The sequence below is a fragment of the Lygodium microphyllum genome, chromosome 1 (assembly GCF_053477565.2).
Source record: "Lygodium microphyllum isolate KBCC chromosome 1, Lygodium_microphyllum_v1.1.10, whole genome shotgun sequence".
Lineage (NCBI taxonomy): Eukaryota > Viridiplantae > Streptophyta > Polypodiopsida > Schizaeales > Lygodiaceae > Lygodium > Lygodium microphyllum.
The window spans coordinates 100516112-100530349 of record NC_141135.1 but is presented as its reverse complement, the minus strand read 5'-3'; the positions used below and the strand labels follow the sequence as shown (position 1 = coordinate 100530349).

General features: G+C 38.9%; 1 protein-coding gene across 1 annotated transcript; it reads left to right on the top strand.

The window, feature by feature from the left end:
• Positions 1-11452: 11452 nt before the first annotated feature.
• Positions 11453-13901, top strand: LOC148041457 (uncharacterized). Its single transcript, XM_087688704.1, has 10 exons — positions 11453-11838; positions 12099-12199; positions 12290-12386; positions 12490-12627; positions 12734-12882; positions 12917-13047; positions 13234-13317; positions 13423-13481; positions 13569-13675; positions 13767-13901. The coding sequence occupies exons 1-10, from the start codon at positions 11667-11669 to the stop codon at positions 13806-13808; spliced, it is 1080 nt and encodes a 359-aa protein (XP_087544830.1). The 5' UTR covers positions 11453-11666; the 3' UTR covers positions 13809-13901.
• Positions 13902-14238: the final 337 nt, after the last annotated feature.

The following is a 14238-nucleotide window of genomic DNA, read 5'->3' as shown; positions in this document are numbered from 1 at the left end:
AGTTACATGATTTGAAGCAGGCTGAATACATCGGCCGCAAAGAGCTTGAGCAGATGGTTGTGGCTCTCACGTGGCAGAGTCGGATATGTTGTTGTCATAATTGACGAGCCAGTCCAATGCAGTAGCCATCTCTTACTATGCAGAAGGTCAATTGCAAAGCCAATTTCAATGCTTACTCAGATGAACATTTATGATGTATTGTGGTAAAATGCAGTTTCAGGAGTTCTGAGAGATATGCAAAGACAGCAATCAACTTTTATGAACCCCCACATCATAGCACAAAATTGCAATAGAAGATCCTCAAATGACTAGAGACCTTTGATTATGCTACACTTGCATACGAGATCCTTCCCAATGTTCTTGTGTTGAGGTATCAAGTTCCTTTTTTGTAGACATTGGCCATCCTGGCTGTTGCTGATGGGTTTGTCCACAGTCAAAGTCTTGGCTCCATATATAAGCTTCCTTCTATTGTACATTCAGATTGTGATGTTGAATTGGAGAGAGCAAAAATAAGAGCAGCTATGAATGTATCAAGTAAGCTTGAAGATATGTTCTTGATTCTTTCTTATGCATTGGCAATGATTAATGGCAGCCCATTGCTCATTAATAGCATATTTGTGGAGAGTATGATGACTGAGTAAAGCTCTCATGGATAGGTCAGAAATGTTATGACAAATATTTGTGGAGAGTATGATGACTCAACAAAGCTCTCATGGATAGGTCAGAAATGCACTAGCAATGATTAATGGCATATTTGTGGAGAGTATGATGACTGAGTAAAGCTCTCATGGATAGATCAGAAATGCTATGACTGATTAATGGCATATTTGTGGAGAGTATGATGACTGAGTAAAGCTCTCATGGATAAGTCAGAAATGCTATGACAAATATGAATGTATTTGAGCAGTCAGTTGAAGGAATAATGTGTATCTATTTCCTGCATGTATTGGATCTTATGCATTCATCATACCAGATTGGAATGCAAAGTTGTTGATGCATTGAAACTACAGTTGAATTGGAATAGAAGCATATGACTGGCTGAGAATGCAATAGTGGTCATTGTTGAAAATTTTAAGTTAAATCTGGTTGCATTACACTATATTGAAGAACATTGGTGCTGGCATTTTGAGAAATTGACTGGTTTTTCAAAGCTTAAGACTTTGAAATGGCAAACATAGAAGAGAAGGATACTATCACTCAGATAGTTGGTGAGAAGCTGGACTACAACAATTTTGTTCTATGGAAATTCAGGATGTCTAATTTCTTAATTGGAAGAGGCTATTGGGACCTAGTTACAAGTCTTGAAGATGAGCCCAAGCTACCGAAGGATAGACCTCCAACACAAGATCAACTAAAGGCACACAAGACATGGTTGGAAAAGTCCAGCAAGGTCTTGCATTGGCTGTCATTATGCGTATCAAACACAAAGGCTATGAAAATTGCAAATTGTACTTCCCCAAAATCTGCTTGGGACTTATTGATGAAGAATTATGGGCATATCACTCCTGCGAGAAAGACACAACTGAAGCATAAATTTAGTCACACGTCCAGGACTGGAAGGTCTATTGAAGACTATGTCAGTGAGATTAGAACCATTGCAAAACAACTAGGCTCAATTGGGGCTGAAGTTGAGGATGATGATTTGGCAGCTACTACCCTCCATGGACTTGCATAGGAATATAAGCAGTTTGACGCTTCCATTTTAGTGCATTAGAGCTTGTGGCATTTCTATTGCATGAAGTGAAACTTGGACTGAAGACAAGTTCCATTGGGTCTAAAAATAGCAAGGACAGTGTCTTCTACTCCAATCAAAGGGTTAGAGATGGAAGAGGAAGATCAAAATTTAGAGGAAGAGGTGCTGGAAATGAATATGCAGCTCATGGACAACAAGCTTCTAGATGGAAAAATAGGCAGCCTCAAGCAAATAGAGGTGCCTCAAATTCTCATGGAAGAGGGGGTTATTCAGCTAGAGGAAGAGGCACTTGGCAGTAGCCTCAAATCAGTCATGGACAGCAATCAAATGCAAATAAGGATTTCCATTATTGTGGCAAATACAGGCATGTAGCTAAGGATTGCTACAAGAAGAAGAATGATTAAAGAGCAAGAGGGAAGCAACATGGTAATTATGCTTCTTCTAGTGATATGTAGAAAGATGACAAGTTGTTTGCTATGCAACATGTGAAGAAAGGGTAGCCTATATAAGGCAAAGCAAATGATGTATGGTATATGGACTCAAGGGCATCTAACCACATGACTCCTCATGGAGAGTGGTTTGACACATTGGTAGAAGGTTCTCATGGATATGTTTGCACAGGGGATGATATGCAGCATGACATTATGCATACAGGTATTGTTACCTTGATGATGCATGGTGATAGGAAAAAGAGTCTCTATGATGTGTTACATTTACCCTCCATAACCAAAAACTTACTTTCTGTGGGACAAATGGTTGAACAGAATCTACAAGTTAGATTCAATAGAGACGGATGCTACATTGAAGAGTATGGTCAAGAATGCAAACTCATTGCTAAAGGCAAAAGAAATGGCAGGATGTTTACATTGGATATGAAAATTCCAACATTGAATGCTGTTATGTCTTCACATGACAATGTTGCAATAAGGGACATTGAGATTTGGTATAGAAGAATCGATCATGTAAATGTTCAAACGCTGAAGAATTTGTAGCATAAGCAAGTTGTACTTAGACTCCCTATGTTCAACCATGTGGAATTGGGACATGTATGTCAGTCATGTCAATTTGGGAAGCAATCAAGCCTTCCATTGATGAGGCGTGTAAGCACTACTACTAGACCATTATAGCTTGTACATTCTAATGTATGGGGATCCTCATAGAATGCATCTCTTAGGGGATCATATTACTATGTGTCATTCATAGATGACTATAGTAGGTACACATGGTTGTATGTGCTGAAGCACAAGAGTGATGTCATAGATGTTTTTCAAGACTTCAAGAGACATGTGGAGAAAGAATTGGCTTGCTACATCTCATGCTTGAGATGTGATACTGGTGGAAAATATGTTTCTAAAGACTTTGATCACTTCTTGGCAGCCCATGGGATTAAAACTCAATTGACATGCATGTACACACCACAACAAAATGGTGTGGCAGAATGGAAAAATAGGGTGACCATGGAATCAGCTAGAGCCATGTTGAATGAGAAGAGCCTACCAAATGCATATTGGGCAGAGGCTGTAATGACTACAGTGTATGTCATGAATCGTACACCAATAGCATGTATACATGAGGTGACTCCTCATGAGAAACTTTATGGGATAAAGCCGAACATTAGCCATCTTAAGGTCTTTGGATGCTTGGCATATGTACATGTTCCAGATGAAAAGAGGAAGAAGCTTGATCCAAAGGCAGAAAATGCCATCTTTATTGGGTATGTACAAGATAGGAAAGCGTACAAATGCTACAATCCTTCTAGTCATGAGACATTGATCTCAAGAGATGTGGTATTTGATGAACTGAAATCATGGCATGAGAAGAAGATCACCTTGATGAATGATGATGATGTTTGTCAAGAGACTTATGTATATGCAGGTACAAATGAAAGTGCAGAAATTTTTGGACCTTCTAAAGATGCTACTACATCAATTAGTCCTTGGACAGGTAGATTGAGAACTTCAGCATCTTTATCCACTGACACGAGTATGTTAGTGAGGGGGAGAAATGTGGATAAAGGCAAAGGCAAACTTGATGATGTTATAGGGCCACTCACTTGTAGTTATGATTCACTTGACAGCACTGACAGCTTGGATAGTGAGTTTTGTATTCCGTCAGTTGTGACTCTTGGTGTGAGACATAGATACATACCACCTCATGAGAGAGGAGAGTCTCATACTGCACCTCAATTGAGGAGATCAGAAAGAGTCATGAAGGCTGTGGATAGGCTTACATATAGTGGTTACACAGTGAGGCACTATGCATATATGGCAAAAGTCACTAGCTTCAAGGAACCCACAAAGTTTTCTGAAGATATTTTGGACGTTCATTGGTGTAAGGCAATGGATGATGAATATTCAGCATTGGCTGAAAATGACACTTGGGATTTGGTTGATTTTCCTAAAGTAAAAATTTCTATTGAATGCAAATGGGTATACAAAGTGAAGTGCAAATCAGATGGCACATTGGAAAGATACAAGGCAAGACTTGTGGCAAAAGGGTATGCACAACAATATGGTCTTGATTATGAGGAGACATTCAGCCCCGTTACTAAAATGGCAACCGTGAGGATAGTGATTGCTTTGGCAGCATCTAAAGGATGGAGTATGTATCAGATGGATGTGAAGAATGCTTTTCTTAATGGTGATTTGGTTGAGGAAGTATACATGGATCAGCCCGAGGGCTATGTACATCCAGATTTTCCTACACGTGTGTAGATTGAAGAAAGCATTATATGGGCTAAAGCAAGCACCTAGAGCTTGGAATGCTAAGATAAGTGCATGCTTACGGAAACTTGGTTTCACTATGGGTAAGGCTGATCATAGCCTATTTACAAAGAATACAAGGGCTGGATGTGATATTAGTCATCTATGTGGATGATTTGATCATTACAGGTGATGATGTCACAAGAATTGGAGAGATAAAGGAAATGTTACATGCTGAATTTTAGGTCAAAGATTTTGGAGAACTGAAGTATTTCCTTGGGATTGAGGTTGTTTCTACACCTCATGGTACTTGGTTGTTGCAGAAGTAGCATGCACAGGACATGTTAACCAAGTATGGTATGTTGGATTACAAAGCATTGAGCACTCCATTGGAACAGAATGTTAAGCTACTTGCAGATGTTGGACATGAGATTGAGAATGTCACTATGTAGGAACAAATGGTGGGTAGCCTGATTTACCTTACCATTACTAGACTGGGTCTTAGCTATTCAGTTGGACTAATTATCCAATTCATGCAGAAGCCTATGAACCCGCACTTAGATGTAGGAGGATCTTGATATATGTAAAGGCTACATCAGATTATGGTCTTCTCTATGAGCATGGTAAGCCTTTGGAGCTTACAAGATATATAGATACTGACTGGGCAGGTAGTACCTATGATAGGAGATCTACTAGTGGGTATGCATTTTCCCTTGGTAGTAGTATGGTCAACTAGAGTAGTAAGAAGCAACCTACAGTTGCACTCTCTAGTCCTGAGGTAGAGTATAGAGGTGCTGCATTAGCTGCATGTGAGGCAGCATGGCTCATGAAGCTTCTTGATGATTTGGGCATGCAGAAAGTCAGGCATGTCACACTCTATTGTGACAATGCTCCTAGCCAATAATCTTGTCTATCATGCTAGGACTAAGCACATTGTACACTATCACTTTATCAGAGAAAAAGTGATGGCATGTGATATTGATTTGGTCCATGTGAGGACAAAAGACCAAGTTGCAGATATCTTTACCAAGTCATTGGGTAAAGATAAGTTTGTGCACTTTAGAGAGCTACTTGGAGTGAAGTACCCCACTTCAGCTTGAGGGGGAGTATTGAGACTCAAGCTCACAGTTGTCTACCTTAGTTGAATAAGGTTAAGTCACATTGACTTAACCATGATTAGATCTAGGTCTGTTGATCTTTTGTGTGTGTATACATAGTTTACTTTAGTGTGTGTTGAAGAAATGGATTGACAGGGAGCATGTCTGCTACCCTTAGTGCCTGTGCCTTCTCTCTCTCTCTCTCTCAATTCTAATAGTGTATTTTGTTGGATTTTCAAATAGTTACTCGTCCTGGTAGAGCTCATGTTCTAGCAAAATCTCATCTTTCACGATTATTAACATATGATAAGGAAGAAGGTGTGGAGGATGATTTACCAGATGCATCACTTTTTACTATGGAGATGCAAGTTTCATGGTATGCTGATATTGCAATTTTTCTTAGTACAGCTCGTTATCCACCTGGTGCTAATACACGATGAAAGCAACAAATTTTAATGCAAGCACACTCATATGGATTATTAGGGGGTTACCTTTATAAATTCTTTCCACACGAGGGTATCTATTGAAGATGTGTAAGGGAAGATGAAGTTCTTGCGGTTCTTAAGGCATTGCATGATGAGCCGTGTGGTGGCCATTCTGCCGGTGAATTAACTACAAGGAAAGTTCTGTTAGCTAGTTATTGGTGGCCTATCCTATTTAAATATGCTTATTATTATTGTAAAAAATATGATGTCTGTCAAAGGATTGATCGTCCTTTTCTAAGAGTTTTGCTACACCTTTGACACCTATATTGGCATTAGTGCCTTTTGAGAAGTGGGGAATTGACTTTGTGGGCCCAATTGATTCGCCTACCAGATATAGATCTAATCGTTATATCTTGGTTTGTACTAACTATATTACAAAGTGGGTAGAAGCGAAAGCGCTTAAGATGGATAAAGCCATTGATGTGGCTAAGTTTATGTATGAGAATATCATTACACGTTTTGGTTGCCCATTAGAATTAGTAAGTGATTGAGGTTCCCATTTCTTGAATGGTCTTATTAGTGAGCTCATGGAAATATATAAAATTTAGCATCGCAAATCAAAGCCTTATTATCCCCGAGCTAATGGGCAAGTTGAAGTAACCGATTGCATTATTTACAGGATTTTAACTAAAATAGTTGCTTCTCACATGTGAGATTGGGATGAACCTTTGTATGAGGCATTATGGCCTATAGAACCACTTATAAGGTGACAGTGCAAAATACACCCTTCAATTTAGTTTATGGAACTAATGCTATTTTTCCAATTGAGCGAGAGTTTCTTGCTCTACGAAGAATCGCCCTCTCGTTACAATTAGGTGAGGCTGAATTGTTGAAGCAAAGAATTTTACAATTGGTGAGGTTAAATGAGGAAATACTGTTAGCTTTATAGAGCTTAGAAGCAATGCAGAAACGTATTAAAGCTTGGCATTATCAGAATATCAAAATACGAGAGTTTAAAGAAGATGATTTAGTTTTATTATATGATAGTCACTACTACAAATTTCCTAGGAAGTTCAAAAATCGTTGGTTAGGATCTTTTAAGGTTGTTAAAGTTTATGATAATGGTTCTCTTGATGTGCATGATATTAATGCTGAAAATGAAATTTTTAGAGTTAATGGCCTCTAGCTTAAATATTTTGTGACTTAGTTTAGTTAGGTTTAGTTAGATATAGTTAGAATGACCCCTTAACTAATCTATATTTTGGTTTCTTTTCTCTTTTGGGGTTTTTAATGGGATGCAAGTATGGCTTTTCTATGGATGGATGCGCTTTACCCTTATCTTGATGGTGATAGTTCTGATCTTATTCATGTTGGGCCTTATAGTATTTCGCGTTTTCAGATGCATGACAAGTTTTTATATGCACCAAGAGGAGAGGCTTGTTGCGGTTCTTCTTTTGTGATCATTTTTTCTTTGCAATGCCATCCACCATTTGGTTGTAGACAGTGTCAGAGGCATCTTTTCATGCATGCTCAGTTTCTGTGTTGGTAGTGCCGTACATACTTTCGATGCTATGGTACCATTGCCATGTAGGATGCTATAGGCTACACTTATCACCACCACGATTATGATAGTGTATTCTCACCTGAGCGTAGTGTTGTTCAGGGTGGGTAGAGAGTAGCAAGAATTTTCCCGATATCAAGTTGTTGTTTATCATTTTACTCCATCATATCCCGATGATCAAGTGAATTGTCCATATTGGGCTTATATCTGCTGGTATGTGGATGTGATCGAGGGCTACTCTTTAGGATGTTTACTAGTGGCACTTATGCCCTATTATGACGATGCAATTGTAGCTCCACTCCATGATGTGATGGAGGTTTTTACTGATGCACCTGATAGCCGGCGATCTATGACATTTGATGTGTCTACGCTGGAGTCTATTTATGAGCATGGTTTAGTTGATAGGCTTGACTTAAATAGTGTGGATGATTTTGGATTAGGGTTACTGTTTGCAGTAGAAGATTGTAGGGAGTTTGAAGATTTTAGTTTAGCTTTGATATAAAAACCATAAGAATGGTTTTAATTAAGGGTTAGAAAAGGGGGGAAAGGAAATGAATTACAAAAGAAAATTTTAAAAAAAATCAAGAAGGAAAGGATGTTATGGGAAAGGAGGGGTCGTGAAGATGAAGGAGGGCACCATCATACTAAGTGGAAGATGGAGAGAGGGAGATGGGGAAGAGGCTAGGATTGCTGGAAGAGGATTCGGAAAGGGAAAGGAAGTCCATAGATAGGCAATTGGGAAGAGGGAGAGAGGGAGATGGGGAAGAGGCTAGGATTGCTGGAAGAGGATTCGGAAAGGGAAAGGAAGTCCATAGATAGGCAATTGGGAAGGGGGAGAGAGGGAGGAGAGTGTCAAAATCTGCAAGGAGGGTGCAATGCCAATGCAAGGCCTCAATGTTTATATTGCTATCAATTGGTACACTCTCTCGATCATCAACAAGCAACTACCATCAACCCTTCTTCATCAACCCCTCCCACACCTTTCTTAAGTGAATGCAAGTACTCACTCAACTAGAAGTACCAATCGCATCCACACCTCTATAAGAGGGTCTAGCATAATGAATGTTTGTCAAAAATTATTTGATGCTACTTGGCGTCATTATCTTCTTGGGCGCCATCCTTAGAGAGAGGGAGAGAGATAGGAGGCTTTCCAAGCCCATCAAAACTAGAAAGATTTCAAAAGAATTGTAGCGGGAGAACACAAAGAGGAGAGAATTGAAGCCCATGCCTCTTCCGTGAAGATCACCATGCCTTCTCCTCCAATCTCAGATTTGGAGAATGTACCCCCTTCTTCTGAAGTGATAGGGTAGGAGAATAATCTGTTGCCTTTCAATCGCTCTAGCTCACTCTTGATTTCGTGGAAGCATGCTAGAGATATTAAATTACTCTCTTTCCCCCTCTTAGTCATCAACATGAAACTATGGAGGCTAAGCTCTGAAGCTTAAAATTAATCAAGATTTCATCTTAAGAGAGTTATAAGTGGCTATTCCTATGGAAACAATGCAATTTGAAAATGAAAACTCAAGGAAACAAGAAATGATGAGCTTGCTGTTTGGAATGATTGGATAGACTTTTCTTGGCTAGACTGCAAAGGACACTGTTGCCAAAGACACAATTACGATTCTCATACTTTACATAAGTGCCTTAACTCATTTAACATAAATAAGTGATTTAACATAAATATTTCTTTGGTTTAGAATTTTTATAAAATATCTTTGAACCTCATTTTCAACTCTTGATAGTTTTTAGAATTTATATATGTCTAATTTAATATTTAAAAAATAAAAAATAGTTAAAAATACTTTAAAATGGCTTAAAATGATATAGATAAATTTTTATAAAATATTTGATTGAGCAATTATAAGATGTAATATTTTTTTATGAATTATATACTACTAAAAGCATTTTGAAAGTTTTCCAAAAATTTTAAAAGATGTTTAATATGTCTCAAAAATAAAAAATAGTTATTTCAAATGAAATCTATAGCATTTTTTGATAAAAATCATATTTTTAATTCAATAAAAATTAGGCTCTTTTATAGAAAACAAGAGAATATAGTTTTTGATATTTTTATGGAATTTTATTGGGGTTAGAGAAAAAGAAAATTAATTTCATGTTATTACTTTGAACATTATTAATATAAAATATGGTGTGTCTAACTTTATGCAAATTAAAAGTGTTGACGGGGTATTAAGTTATACTAATATGGGATAAGGAAAATATTTTTAAAATAAAATTAGAGTTTATGGGTTTGTGGTATGTTAGTTGATTTGTTTTAAATGTTTATTAATAACAAAATGAATTTATTATATAAAGGTAGAGAATATATAAATTTAAAAGAATTTAAAGGGAAATGTGTAGATATATCCATTGGATCTATGCTCTCTTGAGATCAATTCCCTAAGAGATAAAAATCCTAGGTTTAGTATTTTAGTGTTTAGTATAGAGATAGAGATGAAGTGCGAGAATAATTAAGTTTATTAGATTAGTTGGACTACTACGAAGGAGTGTCGTAACTATTGAGGAAGGCTAGAATAAATCATAGAAACTAGTTATCAATATCACCTATTTAGTGCAACAACTCCTAGGAGTTGGCTTGATAACCTGGTTAAAAGTGGCTTGGTCTTTGGCTAGTCACTCCCCCCCACACACACCCATGTATGATTTAAACTAGAACTACACAAACAACAATGCAAATGATTAAATTAATAAGTAAATAATTATTAATAAATAAACATTTCTAATACATAATTAGCATACTTTTTACGAACATGAATACTAGAAATAGGAATAAGGGCACCACAAAACAATCCTCAAAGGGATTGCCATGTGGTTGCCAACCCACTCACCTCAACCACTACCACCACCTTGGTTTGCGTGCTTGCCATGAGTCCCAAAACTTTCACCTTGCTATAAATGTTGGCATGTGAGACCTTAGAGTGTAATTGATAGCCATGGCCTCATTAGACCCTTTCATATAGGATATTTATAGCTACACGTCTCCTAGTTTATTTAAAGCCACCATGTGGAATTGAAGCTTAGCTCCACGTCCTCCTTGCAACTTTGCATGCATGTAATGCCATCAATGCTCTACTATAGTTGGACACACTAGAGGTCTAGCATATGGAGTGAGAGGCAATGTATTTCATAGGGGTACGGTAAGGAGGGCAATAATGCTGTGACCACATGTGCTCTACCATTAACCAATTTGAACTGCACTCAAGTCTAGTGGAAGAGCAAAAACCTGATAATATTATTGGGAGACTTTAAGCAATCTTGCATACCAAGCTGCCATGTTATCCGCTCTGTCATTGACCCATGTCTGCCGTTCATTTTGTGGGATTTTTTTGAATGATTGGAATGATTTGATGAGCTTCAACCATCATGAGCTCAATGTTTTTTCCCAAGCTCACTTCACCTATGTGAAATGTTGATTGAGAGGATTTTGTAAATAATCGATATCATTGGTTGATCAACAGGGGGGACTTGGCATATGCCATAATATCGGTGCCTTTACCTTGATGGCTGACATTCAAGGCTTTCTTGAACTCGTGGTTCTCACAACTACATGGTTAGTGTGTGTGTCTCTCTCTCAACTGTAAAGGCTTGAAAATAGTTATGAAAGTTGCTTGTTTTCTTAACAATAGAATCAAGGAGGTTCAATGGCTACCCAAGCTAGAAGCATATTCAAACCCCTTACAAACTACACGAACATCCATGGAAGACAGATGTCCGCACACATGTCAGCCTTCTCTACAGTGTGATAAAGGAGTAAAAGTGAACTCCTTGGGTGGCCAAGGTCCCTCACCCAAAGGTTAAAATATTGACTTGATTCGGGTTTTGATCCAATAAGCTGCCACTCATTAGTCACAATGTCTATCAACCAACCATCATGGTTAGTTGTTGAGAGTGCTATTGCTTAAATTTTATTATTTGGATTTTTGGTCTGCAACACATGCATAGCCCTCCTTTGGGGATGGAGGGTGGAGGGGCTGTGCGTACGAACTCACAACCCTCTCAAACTCAACCCACTCTGCGAAGACCCCATTGGCGCATAGTCTCTCCTTTTAAAGACCCATCGAGGGAAGTTTGTAAGGGGCCTCATAAAATGGATAGTTTCTACACACTAGTAAAGTGGGAAAATCCTAGTTTTCGCCATTGCGCTCTTGTGAGCATTCACAAAGGCCCATGGCTATGGAAGGACCTTGCTTCGACCTGTTAGGCTCTCATCCTCCACAAGCAGCAACTCCTCCCCCGTCTAAATCTTCCGGACTGCTACTGCAGCACTTTGCCCGTCCGTTTCTCCACCATCTGCACCTGCGAACTACCTCCTCCCGCCATTCCGCCTGCATCTCAAACGGTCACTATTACCGACACCATTAACCAGTTTGTGTCTCAATAATTCTTCCTGTTGCATTTGATGATGGTTTCTCCTGCAGTTTATGCCGTTCCTCTGTCCGTTTTCTGTTGTAAGTTTTGGCCATGGCGTTATTTCATCATGTCCGTTTTAGCATCTGTTTCGTGGTCAAAAACCGTCGGCATGGCTTTCGTTTCCAGGCTATGCCGAGGTTTCAAATGTTAGGAGAGCGTAAGAACATAACGTGGTGACTGTTTTTGCAGAAGCTTTGGATCGGCTTTACCATGCACTTCTTGCGTATTCCGGTGCTCTGGAGTCGGATCGAGAAGAAGAAACTCGCACAGCAGAGCAGCTGGTCCAAGCGGTGATGATCGTACCCCTATATTCAGCCACTAATTGCTCATCGCTTGTACAATTTGGTTTAATAGTTCTCCTTCTTTTCCCCCTTTTTCAGTTGTACAGACAGAGATTTCTCATCAGTAACAACCAACCGGTTTCCTTCGTCAAGATTATGCAAAAGCTCTGGGAATTCGAAGACCAAGGCTTGATTTCTCGCAGGAAAGAATCCCCTCGTATCTATTTTAAGTGGATCATACATGTAACATTCTGATACATTGCTGGAGTAGCAGGTTTCATGTCAGTCCTAATGTTGAATGAACAGCTCTCTTATCAACGATCTTGCCATACGTGTACTTCTTGAAGCATATCACGTTAAAACGTGTAGAGTTACTATAATTTCTGCTTATCAAAACATGTTCATCTCGGCTTCTCGAGTAAACAAGATAGTCTTAGGTAATGTTCTTGTTTAGTTTCCTAAGTGATCTGCGAGTCTTTAAATAAGTGCCACACACAGGGTGGTCTTCTGAATCCATTGCTTGCCGTATTCTGTTGGGTACAGTGGATGCAGTTCTTCGTGCTATGACCATACAAGATGACCTCCTGCTTGTGTGGAAAGAAGCCATCATTGCAGGCATTGGCAAATCAGCCATGCGGCTGAACGTGGTAGAGGTAGCCTTAATCGATCAGGTTAATATGGATCATTCGGGCCGAAACTGATTGCAACTTAGCTCCATGAATTTCGTTCTGTAATGGTTTTGAGGTTCTCTGCGGAACGGCACTGTCCTGGCAGTGCATCAGTGATCCCGTAATCACTCGTGGAGAAAAAAATGCGACTCTTCTGATACAATGCATAAGAGCATCCTTTTGCTGCACGTATCCTGTTAAAGTAGCTTTGCCTGCAAACTATGGCTTCACAGAATTCATATGTTCTTTCTAACGAATGCCAGTGATTTCATTTCGTAACTTGTAGCAAAGCCCTAAAGTATTGCATGCTTGAGTTGTAGCGCTATCTATCTAAACATGATACTTCAAGGGCTTAATATTAACAACCGAGACAAGACTGTTTAACTGCAACAAATTACGGGAGGCGGTCTCTAAGAAGATGAAGGTTTCAAAGGGACAAGCGATACAATCATATGTGAGGTCAGTTAAGCTTATGGTTGGATCCGGTAAGAGATTTAAAGAGCCTTAAATTGATGATATTGTAACAAGTTCTTGTAATCTGATCCAACGTAAACTCTCCTTCAGGTTCTTCCACGCTCTTGCACAGGCTGATAGGGTGGATTCAATGGTCTACATTCATCATTGTAATGCTCGCAAATGCGTTAATTACTTGTGACTTCAATATAAGCTTGTACATGTGCTTTTGCTTTGACTGATTCATTCTCTGGTAGTCGTTAGCCTATTGAAGGAGGGCAGAGGGTTAGATATGGAGACACAATCTGCGATATACAGTGCTATTGATTCGTTAAAACGGAGGAGCGCAGAGAATGTTTACAAGGTATCACTTTGTTTCTGCAGTGACTAGGCGAGCGACTGCCTAGGCGAACTTTGGACTCTGAACTTGATACATATGTAATTGCTGACCGCAGGTGCCATACCTAGAGGTCTTCTCGCAGAACTGGATCCACTGACAATGTCACTATTTTGAATTTCATGTATGTAAAACTTTTCAGCAAATCATTGTTGATACTAAAATGATTCCCATCATTTTCCTCTTGGTCCTGCTTTCTTTTGAATTCAAGTGATATATAATATGCATGTTATTGAGAAACGCATCTATGTTTGTCATAGTGGTAGTCATGTACAATGTTGTTAGATGACTTTATTGCGGTCCCTTTTTGCGATGGCTTGATGCACCTTGCTTGCACATTCCCACTGAGCAAACAATGCAAAATTGAAGACAAATAAGAATAGTTGGGCAATTGTTGCTCCATTAGCAAAAGTTACGAAACGCATAACAATGGTTATCATTGTTGATGGTGCTTTCCAAAAAGGGATTGAGGAAAAGTTATATTAGTTAGCTTAGAGTAGCTTGCTTGCTGAGCTCTCTTATCAAAGTGG